At 38.4% G+C, this 21,957-nt stretch overlaps 1 protein-coding gene and 1 pseudogene across 3 annotated transcripts in view; one reads left to right on the forward strand and one right to left on the reverse strand.

Annotated features, from left to right (window-relative positions):
• The first annotated feature begins 2,342 nt into the window (after positions 1–2,342).
• LOC149070935 (E3 SUMO-protein ligase PIAS2 pseudogene) lies at positions 2,343–7,512 on the forward strand (annotated as a pseudogene). Its single transcript, XR_016194963.1, has one exon. The product of XR_016194963.1 is annotated as an E3 SUMO-protein ligase PIAS2 pseudogene (transcript).
• A 7,150-nt stretch (positions 7,513–14,662) lies between these two features.
• The window catches only part of LOC149070936 (cell adhesion molecule Dscam1-like), an 80,570-nt gene continuing 73,275 nt past the window's right edge, over positions 14,663–21,957 (reverse strand). Inside the window, exons 20-24 of one of the 2 annotated variants that reach the window (XM_089248594.1) lie at positions 20,960–21,148; positions 20,533–20,823; positions 20,143–20,316; positions 18,203–18,349; positions 14,663–15,004 (exon numbers count right to left, since the gene is read on the reverse strand). In XM_089248594.1, the coding sequence (XP_089104720.1) occupies positions 14,946–15,004; positions 18,203–18,349; positions 20,143–20,316; positions 20,533–20,823; positions 20,960–21,148 (860 nt within the window). In that variant the 3' untranslated portion in view covers positions 14,663–14,945. The remainder of the gene's footprint in view (positions 15,005–18,202; positions 18,350–20,142; positions 20,317–20,532; positions 20,824–20,959; positions 21,149–21,957) is intronic. The other variant, XM_089248593.1, reaches the window with a different exon arrangement.

Genomic DNA, 21,957 nt, shown 5'->3' on the forward strand with positions numbered 1-21,957 from the left:
ATTTATACGTTATATATGTTGCACACATTTCTACGTTTTTATTATACAGGGTGTTTCAAAAAGAATCATTCGATTCAAAAAAATCATAACTATTCAGCTTTTACCCGTTTTGATCGAATAATGTATAGTATAGGTGAGGGAAATCTCGAGTTCCGTTCAAGATCGCCTGACCTCACAGTGTGCGATTTCTTCGTGTGGGGAGGGGGGGGGGGGTTATAAAAGACTACGTTTATGTGTCTCACCTTCCAGCTACATTAGCCGAACTGAAGACACGCATAACAGCAACAGTGGATGCAAACATGCTCGCAAAAGTTTGGGACGAATTTGACCTCCATATATAGACATGCCGTGCATCCCAAGATGGACAAATTGAGCACCTTTAACTTGGTTTGTAAAAAAACTTCATGATTAGCCATGCAATATAAAATTACAAGATATACGGAAGACTGGATGTTGTGAAGATATTTATTATTTGAGATGTTGATTTTTTAAGGAAGGAAAAAACTCATCTCTGCCTCTACCGGGAGTCGAACCCGGGTCCCTCGATTGCCGGACGAGTGCTCTGACCACTAAGCTACAGAGGAGATAGAGATTTTCCTTCGCTAGAGCGTATATATGCCGAACGGAACCGTGCAATGGACGGTGAAACCGATCAGCTAATAGCTCATGGACGACGAGCCACCAGAGGGCTATATATATGACATGAATGTCGCTCTCCACTTGTTAATACAAGATATACGGAAGACTGGATGTTGTGACAATCGAGGGACCCGGGTTCGACTCCCGGTAGAGGCAGAGATGAGTTTTTTTCCTTCCTTAAAAAATCAACATCTCAAATAATAAATATCTTCACAACATCCAGTCTTCCGTATATCTTGTATTAACAAGTGGAGAGCGACATTCATGTCAAATATAAAATTAAGTGTCTATGTTTTGTTCAATATTTTTCTTAATACACGCATTTCAAATCGGGTGATTTTTTTAAAACATTCTGTATTTGATTATTAATTACACGTTACTTTGATTCTCATATTTGAATGTATATTGCCAATACGAAAATGCACATACATGATTAGGAATCATCTACTGTAGATCCCATATAATAGAGACCCCGATTATTATTATTTTTGTTTCTCGTTGTATTTCAGAATTTTTGCCGGTACGAGACTACGCCCTGTTTTGGCACCCTCTCTATTCTGAACAGAGAACGAAAGAATAGATTCTCGGCGCCCTCCAGTGCCCGATTCACCAGATGTCCCCAGCCTTCCCTTGGTTGCTTCTGTGATTTTGAGACCAACCTCTCCTAATGTTCCTGACATCGATTTCCTCAGCCACCCCAAGGGAAAGGTTGGTGGAACGAACCGTGGAAGGGGGATTTGGGGTACATGATTTCATTTAGCTGAGGAGGAGATAGGAAAAAATAGGTTTTGGGGGGTTTATTATTTTTTCAAACGTGGATCTGTTCATGGATTTTATAAAGATCCTTGAATGAGATGATTCTACCACCCAAAAAAGGTCGGAAATATGAAATCTGGGAAAAACCACTGGTGGGAGAGTGCCGAAGTGAAATTCTCACACCCCCTTATACATGAAACTATTATTGCATTGTCAACTAAGTGCAGTGCATCCAAGACAATCCACCCCTCATTCATTGTCCACGAACATGTTATCATTTTTCTTGAACTTGTTTTTGCAGGAGCTTTTTTTTTTAACTGGAATCGAATCGGATCGGAGCAAGGCCATCGCCATTGCGATGCTGTAAAACAAATATTACGCACGATGAAGAATCAACAAGTACCTAAAAAATGAGAGGCAAAGATTTTTTCGTCAGTAATTTCAAAAAAAAATTCACCACAAATAAAAATTATTATTAAAAAAGTCAACGTTAATTTTAATGACAATTATTTTATATTATCCAGGAAAAAATGTCAAAAATTTCAAGTTTTAAAATGTGAAAAAGAAATCGAAACGGTTTTTTTATAAGCAGTGACATTATTCGCCAGAATAGTCTAACTGACGAATCACACGAGCTTCTTGTTTCGACTCTCTCTCTATCAGCAGCGCTATCTATTAGAAGTATGACTCCAAACGATGAGACACATCCGAAGAAACGGATCGCAAAATTACCTGTTCTTGTGTGTTGGGTTATCTATTTTTTTTAAGTTGTGAAGCAAAGAATGTTTTTTTTCAAAAGTATTAACTTTAAGCTTTAAAAAGTTAATAATTTATGTTTAATTTTATGCAATAAATGTATTCTTAGAGTTGGTAATAATGAAAATTATGTGAAATAAGAGAGCCGGATCTGGAGTTCAGATCGTTCGTGAATGAACTGACTCCCACTCAGCTGTGCCAGGGCATCGTTTCATTCGCTGTTGGATTCTTACGCAGATGCGCCATTCTGTTGTTATTGCCAGCCGTTGTTTTTTAGAGCATATGTGATGTTGTGAAATCGCGTTGTGACTGGTTAAGAAAAGAACTTTTTAGATCTTTTTCGGAAGATTTTCGTCCCCTCATCTATTGACCAACGATGGCCAGTACACAGGAGTTGAAGAGCATGATTTACGCTTTCCGAGTGTCCGAGCTACAAGAACTGATACAGTTCGCGGGCCGCAACAAGAACGGCAAGAAGAAAGAGCTTCAGGCCCGGGCCCTGGACCTACTGAAACCGGGCTCGGAGTACATGAAAAGAAAGATCCTCGAACTCCACAGCAAGCGCTTCAACAGCGTCGGGATGTCCTCCACCTCTTCGCAATCGGAGGGCCCGCCGTCACGCACCCGCCAAAGTACCGCCCTTCAAGAACAGGGCGCCGTAGTTGAACAGGGTGGAAGTAGTAGTTCCATGGGTGGACGCGGTGCTAGCAGCAGCAACAGCCTCCCCGGAAGCTCTGGAGGAGTCAATTACGCTGGTTCCTCGACGACCTATTCCACACATCATCATCAGAAATTTACAGCCCCGATGATTGAGCCGGGGCCTGTGGGCACGAGCAGGGCTCTGTACCCATACCACCCGGATATTGAGTTCAGGGATCTGCCGTTCTTCGACGTCCTCTACGTTCTGCTCCAGCCATCAAGCCTGAGCCCGTCGAGCAACAGTGGGTACCAGGAGAGTCACTTCCAGTTTCACCTCTCCCCGCAGCAGGTTCAGGATATCATGACCTCTAGGGTCTACAGCTCCGTCACTAACAGCAGTGTCGAACACACAGTCCAGATACAGCTTCGCTTCTGTGTCCTGGAGAGCAGCTGCGAGCAGGATGACAACTTCCCGCCGAGCATCTGTGCCAAGGTCAATGGCCGAACCTGTAGCTTGCCGAACCCAGTCCCAACCAACCGGCCTGGAGTCGAGCCAAAGCGTCCTGGTAGGCCAGTCAACATAACTCATCTGTGCAGGATGTCGGCTACTACTTCGAACAATCTGAGCGTCTCCTGGGCGTCGGATTTTCACAACAGAGCTTATGTCTGCGCCATTTTCCTGGTCCGTCACCTGGATTCTGCGATCTTGTTGTCGAGATTGCGGTCCAAGGGGATGCGGAACCCAGATCACACCAGGGGTATGATCAAGGAAAAACTGGAACAAAGCTTCGATTCAGAGATCACCACAACCAGTCTGAGGGGCTCGCTGATGTGTCCGATTGGAAAGATGAAGATGCAGATACCATGTCGTCCTGTTACATGCAACCATCTTCAGTGTTTTGATGCGAGCCTCTTCCTTAAGATGAATGAGAAGAAGCCAAGGTGGATATGCCCCGTCTGTGACAAACCAGCTACGTTTAGCTCTTTGGTCATCGACGGACTGTTCTCTGAGATATCCGCCAAGGCTCCGTCTCGATGCACAGAGGTGCAGTTCCATGAGGACGGGACCTGGACCCCGATCATAGAGGAGACAGAAGCCCACGATGTTGATAGCAGCTTCAAGGAGGCAGAGAGCAAGCCACAGAAGAAACGTGCTGAAGCTGAGGTCGTAGATCTCACCATCGACAGCGACACAGAAGACGACGATTGGTCAAGGCCTGCAACTCCCTACAGCCCAAAGGCGGCAAAAATGCTGAAGCCATCTGTGGCCAACGACATGGGTTCTGCCATGATGTTCACAGCCAAGATGCAGAGTGGCACCTCGCCATACATTTCTTTCCCGTCGCAGTCACCTGGATCGATCTTACCTTCGTACGAGAGCATCCCTGGCACATCATCTGGGATGGGCATCAACGAGGGCGCTAGCACCTCGTCCGGATCGGTAGCTTACCCGCTGCCGCACACCCTGATGCCACCTGCACCCACGATCATACCGGATATTGAGCCACCAACGCCACATGACATGGGATACGCCTCAATCTGCAATTACGGGATGCCATACATGAACCCACCGTACTACACTGTATCGACTCCGTCGCCACCTCCTCAGGCATCTGCGCTGGTCCCAACTCCAACTCCTCCCCCCTTGGCTTCATCTTCGCACTCTGGCTTGCCCAACCCGCAGCTGTTCAACAGCGACGAGCTGGAGCTGTTTTCTCTTTTGAAGGCTTCTCAGGGGGATGAAAAGCCTGCTGATGACGACAAGAGCAAATCGGCAAGTTCCACCCCGGACGTGATTTCCCTGGACTAAGACGAGCTTGTGTGTGTGTTAACAATCTATGATTTGAAGGTATTGTTCGTTACCTTGCAAGAACTTATTTCTTTCCATTTTTTGTTTTCGCTGTAAATTGTGAACTTTCTCTTTTTTTATTACGTTGTACATCTTTTTTCTTTTATAAATGTATGTGTATACTTTTAATTGAGAAAGCCGTATTTGTATCAAGTAACCAAAAAAGTTCTTGCCGTGTTTGTTACCATTGAGAGCGAACTGATATAAAGCAGATGTCTCCTACAAGGAACGCCATAGCAATTTAAAAAAAAATGTTACTCAGTTTTTCCCAGCGACTACGAAGTTGGGGAAATATAAAAAGTATTGGGGATATTTGGCAGAAGTCAGGGAAAATTTCTGTGAAGGGAAAAAATAAAGTGAATCCCCCCCCCCCCCCCCTGATCAAAACTGGTTTTTGTCAGGAAAAGCAGGAAATGAGCTTTGTTCAGGTAAAGTCAATAGATAAAGACTTTGGTTAGGGAAAGTCTGGAATTTTTTGGTTTCTTGTCAGGGAAATTTGTTTTTGTTCTGGAAAATTTGGGAATTTTTTAGTTTTGGTCACGGAAATTTGAGTCTCTCGTTCAGGGAAAGTTTGGGGAATTTCAGTGTCATTCAGGAAAAGCCAAGAATTTTTTAGTTTTTTGGTAAGGGAAATTTTAAAAAATGTTCGGAGAAAGTCTGGAAATTTCATAGTTATGGTCGGGGAAACCTGAGTTTTGATTGGGGGTAAGTTAGAGATATTTTGAGTTTTGGTTGGGTTAATGACCATGCAGAATAGGCGGGGAACCCTGTACTTGATACCAAATTGTTTTCTATTTAAGTGCATATTGGAACAAAATTTGTAAGGGGGAAAAATGTCACCATGTTGATTAATGGAAAGAAATGGGTTTGTCAAGTCACAGATGAGAGAAAGAAAGTTTAGGATTGGGGGAAAGGAAAGATTTTTCTTAAAAAAAAATTCAGTTGATGCATAAATTTTTTGTTTTGGGGGGAAATGATCGAATCCTGTGACATTTGGTTTTCACCTTAATTTTTTTTCTAGATGCTGAGGTTAATTTTGTTCAGATTCTAGATGCTGAGGTCCCACCCAATACATGGTATACTGTTGCTTGGTGACTTTTTTATCGCCAAACCTGATTCAGCGCTATTTGCTAGGGTTGCTGGCAGAATGATAAGAACATCTAATTTCGTTATAAATGTGCCAGAGCGGATACATGACATGGCTGTTTTGGCATAGCACAAAACTCGGCGACGAAAAGGTATATATACTATGTATTGGAATTTACCCATCCTGAAACATTTGGAAGTAAAAAAATAATTAGGTCTCAAAAACGTGTGTGGCGCCTAGTTTTTTTTTCTCTCAGAAAAAAAAATGAGATCCTATCCCGCCAAATCATTTGCCAGGAATTTAAATCCTAAAGTGATTTTGCATCTACACTTTTATTTTTCTCTTGATCAAAAAGTATCAGATCTTGAAACGTGTGTAGCGGAAAAAAATTGGAACCTAAAACCTTGGTTGGCACCTGAATTTTTTCTGTTGGCGGAAAAAAATAATTAGATCCTAAAAACATTTGGTCAGTGCCTAATTTTTTTTTTCTTGAGAGAAAAAAATGATCCTAGTAGTTGGCAGGAACAAAATTAAATCCTAACGTATCTGGCACCTAAATCTTTTGTTGAAAAATCCCGAAACATTTGGCTGGAAAAAAATAGTTGTCCTAAAAACATTTAATTGGCACCTAATTTTGTTTTTCTATCTAGGAAAATAATGTTTAAAATTTGATGTTAACATTCGGCCAGCACCAAAAAATTTCCTTTTATCTATCGGGAAAAATCGGGGATTAGATTGTAAGCACGTTTTTGGCCGTTGTCCTAATTTTTTAAATTTAATTTTCACATCCTGACACATTTTGCCAACGTGCCTCCTCACACCCCCTTCCTGATGGTAAAGAAGACTTCTATGGATCCCAGCTCGAGAGAATTTGTGAAAGATTTTTTCCATGATAGTTGCTGTCTAGGTAATCGAAGAAATGTGACAATTTGTTGGCGCAAGGTTGCCTGCGGAGTAAGGTGGATGGTGCAGGTTTGTCTTTGCAGCATTGTGCCAATAGATTATAATGTCTTCTGTCACTTTTGTGGGGTATCCTTTGACCTGCGGTAGAGGCCCATGGACATCCCCCCCCCACATCCCCAATTTTCATTGTGTAGAAGTGTTGGCGGAAGTGTGCTGTATACCTATAGGAATCGCTTTGATAACCAACTTTTTTTAGGTTTTACGGTGATAGGAAGACGGTAAGTTCATTTTTGGTTATATCTTGTATTCATGCTTGTTCGTTACTTATTCGTGAAAAATGTATATGTGTGCATAAATGTGTATAATATATATTGCAAAACGTGATTGATTAGCTGTTGCTGCTGCTTGTATATCCTTAAATGGAGTTGCAAAATATGTTTTGTCGTTGATGTATCTTTCTTTTCATGTCAAAATCTTGGAGCTGCTGTGAGAATTTATTGAGATGCGTTATATCGCTTATTCGACCAAAGCATTCTTGTCGCTTATTATGTGAATTTTACACTGATATTTACTTGAACAATGTGTAGCATATTTCCGTTCCCATATTTTTCCTTCTTCCCTCTGTCCGGATCCTTGAGTATTATCATGTGTGTGCCCTTTGAGAGACCGGTGCACATTGTAATAGCGATGTTGTTCTGTGTAGAATAAGTCATTGATGATGATAGTCGTTCTCTGTTCTGATATGTCTTATCGATATCATTGCATTTGGTTTTTTCTGTGCTTAGATTTTTCTTGGTTACATTATATGTATGTATATCTCTGGATTGTGTTGATGTTGTAGAAGATAATATTCAAATTAAATAAAATCTTGTTTTAAAATTCATCGCAGGTGGACTTTTGGATGTTGATTCGTGTTGTCAAATGCTATTGAATGTGGAAGGGCAAGCTACACAATTTTCTACCCTTCTCCCCATTCTAGCCTAATTTTCTTGACTACTATTTCCTTGAATTTACCATTCTTTACTATACCTCGCCCCCAGACCTGTAAGTGCGTTTGTATTTCTGAGTCACACTTTTTGTCATTTACAAGCGTGTACATTATTTTGGTTGCTTGTGCTTGCACACGTTCTAGGTCATTGATTGCTCACTAACATGGTTCCTTGCTAGGTCACTTTTTTGATAATTTATACCTTCACTCAAGCTCTAGGTCATTCACATGCTCTAGGTCACTCACTGATCAAATCCCTTGCTCTGTGTGGGGGGATTTCTTTTGGCCATTTACATGCTTGCATGCACTCTATGTTTTGGCTATTCACTAGCTTGCACATGTTCTAGATCAGTGTTTCTCAATCTTTGGAAGCCTATGGCCTGGTTGATTTTCTTTTTTTACGAGTGGAAGGCCTGGTCATACACACTACTAAAGGGAAATGAGATGGTGAACCACTCACGGCCCGGTTTGACCGATGTCAGGGCCCGACTGTTGAGAAACACTGTTCTAGATCACTTTTTGGTCATTCAGATGTTTGCATGCATCCTAGGTCATTCTTTCAGCTGTCTTGCATGTTAGTATGCACTCTAGGCCGGGACTGTTTTGGTCATTCACAAGCTTGCATACGCTCTGTGTCAGTGTTTCTAAAATTCCGGGCCAAGGTTCGGTACTGGGACCATTAGTCATATTGGGCCGTGAGCGATTCACTGTCTCATTTTTCCTTTTGACATGTGTATGACCGGGCTGTGGGCTTCCCAAGGTTGAGAACCATTGCTGTAGGTCACTCACTCTGTAGGTCATTCCTTTTGGTCTTTCACATGCTTGCTCGCTCTCTAACTCTTTTGTTCACTCATGTGCTTGCAAACTCTAGGCCACTTTCTTAGTCATTCACTGAACCTAGCCCCTAGCTGTCTGGGCTGTGGTGAATGTATTGAGGGATACACAAATTTCACTGCCCTTCTAATTTTCTTGGCTAAACCTTCCTCAAATTTGCTGCCCGCCCCTCTGCTATAGCCCGCAAAGCCTCCTTCCCTTGGCAGGGCCGTAGCATTTCTTCTCTGGGCCCAGGAGAGCATACTTTTCTTTGCCCTTTTGCTTTCAGGGGGAAAGAGTTATGCAAAATAAGTAAATTTTTTTGTGTTGGGGGGGGGGGGGGTCTCCTATTTTTGGCTCTGGGACAGTGCCCCGGTTGCCCTAGCCTAATTACAGGCATGTTGTATGGTGTTATAGTCGATTTGGTAAACTTGGCAAATCAAGGCTATACATATATAGGATGTCCTGTAAGTGTGCTAATGCAGCCTTTATCTCATGAACTGTCCATCGTAGAGGTATTGTTTCAGTTTAAAAAATGCTCGAAAGGCTTTCCAAAATTACCCTGCACCAGTTTTGAGAATGAAAACACAGTGTGTAACAAAATAAAAAATCTAAATTTTTATACTGTCCTCTGACTTTCAATCAGAAAGTTGTTGCCCTGTCTCTCCCGAGGGCAACAAAAAAGTTTTTAAGTGTAGCAGAGATATTCAAATTCACAAACCGGAGAAAAGTTGGAAAAGGAGCGTTTGTTAGTTTTGCTGTTCTTTCATAACTTTTCTCCGATTTTTGAATTTAAATAGTTTAGCAAATATTGCTCTTAGACACATGGGATTTTTATGTTGGCCTCAGAAGAGACACAGGGCAACAACTTTCTAATTAGAAGCTAGAGGACAAGGGACCGTATAAAAAAATTTAGATTTTTTTTATTTTGTTACACACTATTTTAGCTCTCAAAACTGGTACAGGGTAATTTTTGAAAGCATTTTTCAAACTGAAACTATACCTGTACGACAGATGATTGACGAGATAAAGGCCACATCGGCACTTACAGGACACCCTGTATGTTATTAAACTGCAGCTCGCATACCACTATCCGATGATGATTTGAAGAGGCAAAAACAGCCAATGAGATTTTCTTCTACATAACGGTCATTCGGCCACTTGTGGTTAGCATACCAACTTCCAATCATAAATACGAGAAACTTTGCAAACACAAATGAATAAATAGAAGAAATAATTTGCAGACTCAAATACTTTTCAGACCAGAAAAAAAAAATTGGACTTGTTGGCAAAAAACAACCTGTAAATTTTATGTACTGTAATATCATAGTTGTTCGTAAAATATTCTTGTTAATTGTATGTATGATATTAGAACTGCTTCATTTGAATCATAAAACAGATTTTTTTAATTTGCAGACTCACAAAAACGGGAAAAAAAATTGGGGAAGTAATTTGCAGACATGAGCGGAGATGTGGGGGGGGGGGGGGTCAAAGGTGGAGTCGACTGATCTAATGTATATATGAATTGTCATCGTGCCCCCCCCCCCCCCCCCCAGACTTCCAGGTCTATCTCTGCCTATGTTTGCAGACCTGCAAAAAAGCCAAAATAATTTGTGGACCAGGTAGGAATAATTAAATAGAAATAATTTGCAGACTGGTGAGAAAATAAATAAATGAGAAATAATTTTTATGGACTGGCAAAAGATAAATAAATAGAAATAAATGGTTTCAAAAGTCATTTAAAGGTTTCAAAAATCTTCACTATAGAAAAACCTTTAATGAACCACCGGGAACTTTAAAGAGAGCATAGACTATTCTAGAACAGTAATTCTCAATCTGTAGTCCGTGACGAGATGATGTAAGCGATGGTCCGAAAGCAGACTTGGTAAAATTAATTCCAATAAAACTTTATAACTGAATGAAAAATTATTCAACCTTTTTGCGATTGATTTTGGTAATATATTTATGAGCTCAAATAAAAATTACACCTTCATACTTGAGTTCAACATACTGTACATCATCGTGTCAGGAATTGCGATAAGCACAGGGTGTATCACTAAATTTAGTCAAAAAAAAATGTGATTTACTGCTTTAAGTGCAATTTGCTGAGGACTGCCGAAATTGCTGAAGGGTGGGGGAAGGGGCAATGGACTGCTACAAATCGAAGGAAAAAAATGTATTTCACTGGAAAAAAAAATATTCAAATGATCAGATGACCATATTTCATTAAGAAAAATATGTAAAGCTGGGTAAAAATTGCTGAGCTATAGAGGAAACTGAGCTTTCCTTATTTTCAGTGGGTAAAATACGGGACATCGCCAATTGTTAAAAACATTGCCAGAAGTAAGAAGGCGCAATCAAATTATTAAAATTGCTCAAAAATTTCGAAAACACTTTGAATCTGAAAAATATGAGAGATGAATATTTATTGTCATGATTACCATAATATAATTTATATATTATGAAAACGCTATGACCTCAGTAGGCCTAAATATTGCAAATCCAATACTTATTGCATAAAAAAATTGGAAAAAACCAAAATTAAAAGAATGTCCCGTAATACAGGACGCAAGTGGTCCACTGGATTATTTCAGACATTCTACTGGTCTTTGGGTTCAGAAAGGTTGAAAAACACAGTTCTAGAATATTCACCTCTTTTGATGCCGATATAATGTCAATACATTGTATATCATTGCTGACACTTTTTCTTATACAGGTTCCCATTTATTGAATCACTGCAGGGTGAGAGAAATTATACGACGACACATTATATTTTTTCATCAAAACATTCTTTATTGATTCATGATTATTATGTACAATTCATTTTTTTACAACTCTAAACACGATAAGAATGACGAAGAACAGAAAAAACATGTACATGGATATGTTTCAAGAATCCAATTAATTCATTTGTTTCACTTTCAGACAGGTTTGGTAATATTTTTTATCTGTCGGTCGATCCAATTGTGGTTAGTAAAATGTTGAATTCTGTTCACTGATGATTAGAATTTTTCAGCTATCATAACACCGACATGGACTTATTATAGGAACCATTGGTTATTATGATGTTAAGGTATTGTTTATGCTAATAAGGTGCTTAAAAATATAATTTTGTTGTTTTTTCTTGGTTTTGTGCTTCCAACATGTTGACATATCCTCATAAATATTTCAATTGATGAGCAAATACGGAGATATTTCAGTAAAAGTAGACCCTCAATTTATCAGGGTAATGGGTTTGGGATGACCTCAGAATGATCCCCAAAAATGTTGACAAAATAATTCTGCTGATTAGAGATGGCAGCACTTCTGGAACACAAAAAACACATTTTACTCTACCCATGATACTCGTAAAAAACTTCCTGGCATGATCAACTCCTTAGAAAATCAGAAAATTTATTGTATGGTGTTGTAGTTAATTTAAGCTTAGTAAATCGAGGCTATACCACATATATTATTAAACTGCAGCTCACATACCAATATTCCACGATTTGAAAAGAAAAAAGAATGAGATTTTTGTCACATAATGGCCATTCAGTCACCGGTGGTTAGTGTTCCAATCCTTCTAATTTTAAATAGGAGGAACTTTGCGAACAAGCAAAAATGAGGGAAATAATTTATTATAATTAAAAAGTAAAAAGCAAATATAAATAATTTGCAGACAGGCAAAATTGTATATAAATAATTTGCAGACCGGCAGAATTGAATATAAATAATTTGCAGACCGGCAGAATCGAGTATAAATAATTTGCAGACCGGCAAAATAAATATAAATAATTTGCAGACCGGCAAAATTGAATATAAATAATTTGCAGACCGGCAAAATTGAATATAAATAATTTGCAGACCAGCAAAAATAAATACAAATAATTTGCAGACCGGCAGAATCGAATATAAATAATTTGCAGACCGGCAAAAATAAATATAAATAATTTACAGACCGGCAAAAATAAATATAAATAATTTGCAGACCGGCAAAATTGAATATAAATAATTTGCAGACCGGCAAAATTGAATATAAATAATTTGCAGACCAGCAAAAATAAATACAAATAATTTGCAGACCGACAGAATCAAATATAAATAATTTGCAGACCGGCAAAAATAAATATAAATAATTTGCAGACCGGCAAAATTGAATATAAATAATTTACAGACCGACAAAATTGAATATAAATAATTTGCAGACCGGCAAAAATAAATACAAATAATTTGCAGACCAGCAAAAATAAATACAAATAATTTACAGACCGGCAAGAAAATAAAAGAAACATTGGAGAAGTAATTTTCAAACCCACAAAAAAGAGAAAAAATAATTTGTGGACTGGCAAAAGATAAATAAATTAAAAAAAAAAATCAACATGAGAATATCAAGCGATAGAAGTGAAACATCAAGGTTTGACATGACTAGATTAACCTCAATTAAACTTAATTTTAATTATTTAAAATTGAATTTAGAAATTATAAATAAGATTGATCTTATGACAAAAGACGTTACTCTCCCTTGTTAACATGACAGATATGGAAAACTGGCTGAGTGAAGAGATATCTCCTCACTCCGCCAGTTTTCCATATCTGTCACATTAACAAGAGAAAGTGACGTCTTCCGTCATATACCGCACCATTATTGACCCCCATTGCACCGAGCCATTCAGCATATACATACGCTCCAGGGGGGGGGGGGAATTCTATCTGTCTTTATAGCTTAGGTGGTAGAGCAATCATCCGGCAAACGAGAGACCGGGGATCAAGTCCGAGTGAGGACAGAGATGAATTTTCTTTTCCTGAAACATCAATATCTCCTCAATCAGCTGTATCACTCAGCAATCCTCCATATCTGTCTTAAGATTGATCTTGTTGACCCCTTCCTTATCTTTCTTAAACCTTCCCCTCATAAACTTGACTCGCTTTATCTAATTGATCCCTTAAACCCCAAGCAGGGCCGCAACTAGATGCTTGGTCACCCGGGGCAAGTGCACATTTTGGCGCCCCCTTGTAATGTTGAAGGAGAGGTTTGAGAATAAAATTTGCACCCCTTCTGGTCCAGTGCCCAGGGCACGAGACCCGCCTGCCCCCCCTTAGTTGCGGCCCAGACCCGAAGACACCATCCACCCCATAGAATTCTAACGAGTTTGGCTTCATGTGAAACCATAATTGAACTCGCTATAAATCCAGTGTACAGCAGATTTGTTCACTAAAAATTTCTGGCGATAATCAGGGTTTTCTCTAAATCGGGGGGGGGGGCGGCGGCAGGGGCTTTAGTACAGAAGTTAAGAGTAAGAAGAGAAAGAAAAAAGTGAAATGCCCTGGATGTATTCTGCATAATGACAGTGAAGCCAATTAGGAGCTGGCACTGTGACATCACAAAGCTTGCATTCACATGTGAAATATACTCTCGTGTGGCCAGTGGTACTGGGGGGGGGGGTAGGGAAAGGTAATAAACTGTCTTTGTCCTCCAACACAAACTGTCCAAACCAACACCCCCCCCTCCCGCACCATAACCCATCTGCTTCTCGTAACTCCATCACACAATCAGTTATTCTATGGAACGAGTTTTGAGGGGAAAAAGAAAGAGTTTCACTTTTCGTGATGAATTTCCTTTTTACCTCACAAAAATTCACTCTCCTGGCTACAGACGTTGCACTTCAAAAATGTACAGAATTATACCAGCCTAGTCTGGCATAGGTATATACAAGGAGGGTTGAAGGCAGACTATCACCTCCATTCAATGTAGGCTTATACACCTTCAGTAATCTCCTAGCACTCAAAGAACCTACATCCACTTATGCAGTCATGTGTGCACATAAATAATACATGATGTGACAAATGTGGGGGGGGGGGCTTTACCCCTCCAGACCAACCTACCGGAAGTTGGCATACTAACCATTCGACTGCAAGAATCTATGAATGAATTTCAACTGATGAATGTTCCAGAGCTTTTATCACAGAGGAAAATTACATTAACAACAGTATTGTTTCCAGAAAACCCTCTAACCAGTTCAGCCACATGAATTGCTTTCAAACAGGAAAATTTCCTATAATAATTGCAATTTAATTATAATTATCACGGATTCTTTTGTTTCAAAAACAACCAGGGCAGTTGAAATTCAAGATGTCAAAATGGCAATAAAACACTGGTGATTGAAAATAATATGATAAAAGAGGAATAAATAACGGTATGATTCAATGCTATAGAAACGTGCACAAGTCAAAAGTTGTCAAACAAATACTTTTTCAAGTTGTCTTTTAATAATAAGAAAGAAAAAAATGGCTATACGTATTCAAAGCTCTTTCTATAACATGTTATCATATTTTCTTCATGCATGGCTTATACGTAGTATGATAAACACATCAAAATGAGCAGAAAAAGTGCTGTTGAAAAAGAAGGAATCGGTCCAATAAAATCTGATGTTTCATGACATTTCGTAGCTTTTCCTTCTCTGGAGAGCAATTCTTGTAAAAATATAGTTTTTTTTCTTCTTCTTCACCCGCTGTTACATACAAATTTTACACTTGTCTCATGACCAACCGGAACATTTTCTGATTGTAAGCGATGGTGATTGGTCACCTGGTAATCCTGGAAAATACAACATATTGCATATTATTAGTGAATAGGTTTGAACATTACAATGCATCTTGTGTAGGTTGAAAATCCTAAGTGTGATAAGACTTTTATGGGCGGAGCATTCAACAGCAGCTGGAATTCATCGCGAAATTGTTGAGATGCATGGAGCCATCACAAAATGATGTTTCTTTACAGCTGACAGAGACAGAACATAACTAATTTCACCAATAAAAAACCTTACACTTTGGATTTCAACCTGAGAGACTACTTTTCTGTCTGTTGTGCTGTTCGGTTGGTTTTTAAGCATTGAATCCAGCTGTCCAAATGGTACCTGGATAACTAGCACCATCTACTGATCAAGAGTAATCGTAATTATGTAACTGCGATGAGTTGTGAAGATTAAAATTTTAAATACAGTTCAACTGCTATGAAAATATCGCATAGCCGCCAAGTCTCCATTCCCGGAATTTCCAAAAAAACTTTCAAATTTTTCCAAAAAAAGAATCCTCTCAAATTTTGTTCATTGAAAAAAATCCCAATTTTTATTAGGGAAAAGATGTTCCCAGAGAATTAATAGCCTATGTTCTTCCCTCCAAAAAAAAATGATGCATAAAATAAATTTTCCCCATTGCACTACACTAATTTGGTGAGGAAAAGACAAAATTTGCTGAGTAGCCAGCTTCAGTTTGGACTTCCCACAACTGATGATATAAATAAAAGTTCAAAGTTGAAGCTCAAAACAACAAAAAATTTTTAAGACTAAGATTAATGCAGTCAAACGTCTTTAATAAGTCACTCTTGGGAGACCAAAAATATGACCTTGTAAGCAGAGTGACTCGTTAAATGGAGTAAGCCATGGACGCGTAGATTCCTGTCTCCCTGTTGATGCATTCATGCGGAAAAACACAAAATTTAGTTATTCAAGCGGGTACAGTCAAGAAAATTGATTACTCGAGTTTTTTTTAATCAATTAATGTATATTTGCTACATAATTACGCATTTGAACAACACAAAATATTATACTTTTCAACTTTTAAAAATTCACAAATTTTTCTGCATGTTTATGGAATCCAAAGTAGTCATCTTGTATAGCAGTTTAATTCTTTTCGAACACCATAAATGATAATAAAATATTCTTTATGTGTTTGAAAAAAAAAGTTTATTTTTCACTGAAAAAACAGGCAAGTTTTGTTTGTGGAAGTTGAAGAGACGATCCTTTTCTCTAAGGAGGATAAAAATTGAAGTCCCTGTCTGCTGTGCTTTCCAGTCACAATAAAAATTTTCTTGATAGGTTGATTTTCATGTTCCTCCACTGTAACGCTGCTTTGTCTTTAAAGGTGAACAAACTTTTTTTTTAATTTGGAGAACAGTAGGATGAACACAGTCTTAGAGATGCTCAATGATCGTCCATCTAAGATTTGTTCAAATGCCCACCAACCTCTCTAAAAAAACAAAAAACTTCAGATTTCTGCCAAGTACACCTTTTCAGCAAAAGCTGACAAAGAACTGAAACTTGCCAAGAAAAAAATTTCCAGCTGAACCATTCTCAAATCAGAATTATCCCAATGCTGAACAAATCTGTCAAGAAGCCTGTAGTGAGAGAGGTGGAGGGGGGGGGGGGAGGGAGGAATGACAGCTTCTGCGGCTACTGCTTCAAATGCTAGGTAGATTTTTGACGTGATAGGAATGAATGTTGAACTTGTGCATTTTGTACAAAGAGTTTCTGATTTGAATGGTAATTTTCGAAAAAATGCTTTCACAAAAAGTGACTCCTTAAGTGAGTGGAGTGATGTGCTATCAGGAGTTTAATAACGACAGAACCCCATAGAGGACAACTGAGATTTCCAAATAGCTGCCCAGTAAGCGGAGTGATGCATTACCCGGGTGACATAGTAATGAGGTTTGACTGTATAGCCCTTTCTCCAGAGGAAAAGTAATGGTTTCAGTGCAAACTACTCGCCTGAACAAAAACATGATAGAATGAAAACTGACGCATTATGGTGGTGATGATGGAGTGAAAGGAAGGGGCAATTAAAAGAATTAGGCCCAAATGTTTGAGAAACATGGAGTGCTGGAGAAATTGTTAACCAAAGAAGAATTTTTATGAATGTGAACTGCTTCAAGAGGAAATCTAAATCCACGGGCGAAGAACCTTTTTGGATGATTTTAGCAGAATTAAAGTCAAAGTGGTGAAAACACAAATGTGTGGGTTGCTTTTTCTTGCTGTAGAATTTTTCTTTTCTGACCTCAAACAGTTCAGCCCGACTTAAAGGATGGTGTAAATATTTTGAGTTAGAAATATGATGAATATGAACTTTGGGGGCTTTCATCAGAGGGGCAGCACTTGAAGTTGATTTACTTCATTATTAGCACTTTCATGGGGTCTTTAAGATGGCTTCCAGGAGAAAGTACCTCCAAGAAAAGTGTGAATTATTACATAAAATTTAGCAATAAAATTCTGGAAAAAATTGTAAGTGAAGATGAATATACTCTGCATCATCTTGGCTAAAAAAAATTTGAACAAAGTGAAGTGATTTCTTCAAAAAAAAATGAAAATTTGAGAAAAAAATTGAAAAAATAAATGACATTTATTATGTTTTTAATGCATTTTTTGAGTATCAAAAATGCAAAAACATTTTGAAAATTTAAAAAAAAAAATGAATGCTCAGGTTTAAAAGGGATAAGATATTTTCTACGTTCATACCATTGCAATCTGTCTCATTTTTTCACACAAGCAGTGCTTTTCCTAAACACTAATTTTGCTTTTCCTTTCCTGACAATCAACAACTTCCATCTACTTTAATGAGATAATATGCTTTCAATGACATGAATTATGACGTTATACTCAAAAAAAGAAGCTTCGCAGGATAATTTTGTGCCTGATGTTGCACATGATAAGTGCTGCCTTGTATTACAAAAACTGGCAAAAATTAGCAGCACAGTAATTGTGCATAATGTGTTATTTTGTGGGTCTGCTGTAGCGTGATGAGACTTTTCTGATGGAAAAGTGAATACATACTTTCGAATAAAAGTATAGGAATGCCATTTTGTCTTGATGCCAAACATACAGCTGAATATTAAACCACTGAATAATCCACAATTTTTTAGCCCATTCTGGCTACCCAGATATTGCGAGTGTTCTTCAATTGGAAATAATTTATATAAGAGTATAAAGAGTATCTTCAAAAAGTATGAAAATGATTGGCTAACCTCTATGTGAATTCGAAGACACTGGTAACGATTTCCTTGTGGGTGATGAGTAATATGACGATTTTTCATAATACTCCATTCCTTTCATGCTTTTGTTTGAAAATTCTGCTAATCCAACGTTATCAAAATTTTGACCTTTTCTGCTACCTGAAAACAAAAAAAATGATTCCTATTTATGTGCAAAAAACATCTCGATAAAAGTTATTTATAGTTTAAAAATACAATGTGAAACTTCTCTAAGACAGCCATTGAATGTTCCATAAAATAATGGATGCCGACGGAGGTGACAGTCAAATAGAAGTTAGACAGTGGTAGGAAGGAAAGAAAAACATTTTTGGGGAGAGGGGTGTTAAAATTTAAGTTTCCAAAATTAAAGTCCAATGTCACAAAAAATCGAATGCTTAATTTATTATTGATTTATTATAAATTTATACTTAACCCTAGAATGGTACCTATTTGTCTAAGAGAATTAGTTTCGTATAGGTACAGTGGAATCTCGATAACTCAACTATCTGGATAACTTGACATCTATTATTCCCTTGGTTGGCACAATACTAATTTCAATGTAAGGTCTATCTAACTCGACATATGTTTGGCTTAACTCTGCTTAAGTCTACTATGCTTTTTGTCCCTTTACCATGACTGGCTTTCACAATTGCCAGTGTGTTACCAGTTCTTAGAATTTCTAGACATTGTTCATGGGTATATATATTTCGACAATCCTTTGTTTCTTTATTTTCTATGATGGGCCACTTTTATGCATTGGGGGTGGAGGAGGGAGCCTGCATGTGAAGAATGAATGTTTGGAACCTGATGGCCGGCTTGTAATTTTAGGAAAGGAAAGGTTTTTTACAGGAAAGGTCTTTCATTCTTTCATGGTCAAAAAGAAGTGTGGATATTGTCAACATCGAATAGGTATGAAAATCTTATCTATTGGAAGTTTTGGTATTGCCTTTTGCTGAGAATGTTTTTGGTGGAACTGAATTTTAAGATTTCTTGGAAAAAGAGTAAAAGAACTAAAGAGCCTGGTTAGACGATGAATATGTCATTTGGTTTTCATCATCAGTATCAATGGCCGTGAACATACAATGACTCCATGCAAACTTCGTACTTTAACTTTAAAATCAAAAGCTGAAATTTTGAAAAAACTAGAATCTGGCAAAACCCAAAGTGAACTCGCCAAAGAATATGGAGTTGCACAGAACACTATTTCAACATTTACCAAAAATAAGTAAAAAATTTTGTATATACCATTTTTAGTGTATTTTCAAAAGACGGGGAGGGGGGGGGCAACGGCCAACCTCTGACCCCCCCCCAAATGACGGGCCTGCTATGGCATGAAGTTGGGCTGGATGAGTTCTGGCATTTATTCATTCATGGGGACAAATTTTAAAACTGTCACATCTGCTGGGATCAACCATATATCATTAGCCTTTGTCATCTTATTTACAAAATTTTCCAACCTGATGGTGTCACACATGAACAGAAAATCTGATCGATGCAAAAAGGTATTTATGCTGATATATGAAGATTATAGGGGGGGGGGGGGGGGAATGCACACAAATTTTTATTTTTCAACCCTATTTATAAGGAAGTGACAGTGGACAGGTTGCTACTGACCACATTCAGAGGTGGCCATGGAATGGGGATCATTTTTGTATTATGCATATAGAGCCTACTGTCTGTTGCGAGAAAAACTAGCCATAAAGGGAAGTTGGCTAGGGAATAGAGGTGGTTCTATATGGGAGTTTCACTGTATTAACAGTCAACGTTATGCTGTGTCATCATTAAACGATACGGATATAGAATGAAGGCAGATAAGAAGTCAAAAATTGAGAATCATAAACTTTTCTGTTGCTATGAAGTGACACACTGCAAGTTTGAAAGCCCCACCCTTGTCAAAACTTCCCTAAAGGCAATAATATCAAAGACAGACAAACCTTCACTATAACTACTTTCATCTGACTGTTTCCTAAGACAAACAACAACTGTTATGATGACCACAGTCAGGACGACAACAGAAATCACCACTGGAAGGAGGACGGCCAGATTTTTGTAGAATGGAATAGGACTGATGAGGCCATCTGGTGGCATTCCAGGTGAGTGAGGCTCAGCTGCGTGGATTCAAAACAGAAGAGATGTTCAATTGAACTCAAATACAAATACATAAATCACAAATATCTAATCTTAATGAATTTTTCATGAATCTATACAATTGTGCAATAAAAATATATGCTGATGCAATAAAAATATTTCGACATTTATATTTGCTTCAAATTGGTAAATTTTTTTAATGCATGAAATGGATCAAAATCTAATGAGGTGCTCACTTGAAACAGTTATATTTGGTGTATGAAATCTATATTCAGCCTCAGTTGTCCCAGCATCACTATGAGCAGAAACTCGAAGCGTGTACTCTCTAGAGGGAGCTAAATGTTGTATGTCCAAATGATTCTGAGATGCTTCAACATGATTTGCAACAGTCTTCCACTGGCCTTGAATTCGGAAATGAACGGAAAAATGCATGATTGGGCAACCACCACTTTGCCAAGCTCTGAAATTCAACGATAAGGAAGTGGAATTCATAGAGAGGAAGGCATCTTTTTGAGGCGAAACAGGAGCTGGAAAAGAGTTAAAACAAGTATTTCAGTTAAATCAGATCTTTAGAAAAATCGTCACTTTATAATTGAAATTTTTTTCTTACAATATCAATTATATAGGCATCTAAATTGATAGAAAAATACATCCTGTAATCACCTGCTCCTTTTGTGCGTGTTGAGATAGTTTCACTCGGTTCTCCCATTCCCAAGCTGTTGAAGGCGGTCATGTACATTCGGTATTGGGTGCCGCACCTGAGTTCGTTCAAGGTATACTGGTTTTGGTTTGTGGTCAGTTTTTTTTCTTTCCATTCGCCGCTGTTTTCCGCTTTGTAATGCAAGACGTAACCTGATTTTATCAGGGGAAGATTGAAATATAAGAAAAAGGATGCCAAAGGATGCACATCAATAGTAAAGTTCAGTTTGCACAACATGCAGGACACATGATACAACACAAAATACTATTTCCTGGTTGGTTGGTGCCTTAACCAAAGTATGCCACTCTGAAACTACATTCTTTAAGTAAGCTCGGAATTAACTGAGAATTTCCAAAGAGTTTGATGGGGAGGGGAAATAAAAGAAAAAGAGTCTCTTAAGCAAAGAAAGCCAACTGGTGTTTGAGTACATTGAGTCACTACTATGAACCCGCACATGCAGTTCGTCCATATTCTTCTATGGAATTTTTAATGAATGTGTACATGGGAATGTGTGTAAATACATTGTGAACCCAAGGCAAAGTTAGGGCTTGGGGTCCCTCCCCCCCACGCACGAAATGTGAGAAAATGACCAATGGATCCATGAGCCAGACACAAAGGGCAATTATCCCTTCCAAGAACTGAATTATATGGAAAAAAAATTTATCTGTCCTGTAAGATACAAGACGATCTAATGAGCCTGCACAGTCAATTAATTGTCTCTTTTGACATACCAGCCTGGATTTGCTTGTTTGATAGTTTCCTTCTTGTGGGGGTTTTACGAAAAGGCATCACGATTCATGCAAGTTCCTGGAGCAAAGTAATGTCCTAGGAACCCCCCCCCCCCCATACTAAGTTGAAAACAAACAGCTTATGGATTAGCATCATAAAAATCAAGGGCGTAGCGAGGGGGGGGGGGGGTGAACTTGGGGGGTCTGGTCTCCCAAAATGTGAGAAAATGACT

Source organism: Pholcus phalangioides, unplaced genomic scaffold (assembly GCF_987345545.1).
Source record: "Pholcus phalangioides strain wild (caught in Gottingen) unplaced genomic scaffold, Ppha-v1.0 ptg000020l_1, whole genome shotgun sequence".
NCBI lineage: Eukaryota > Metazoa > Arthropoda > Arachnida > Araneae > Pholcidae > Pholcus > Pholcus phalangioides.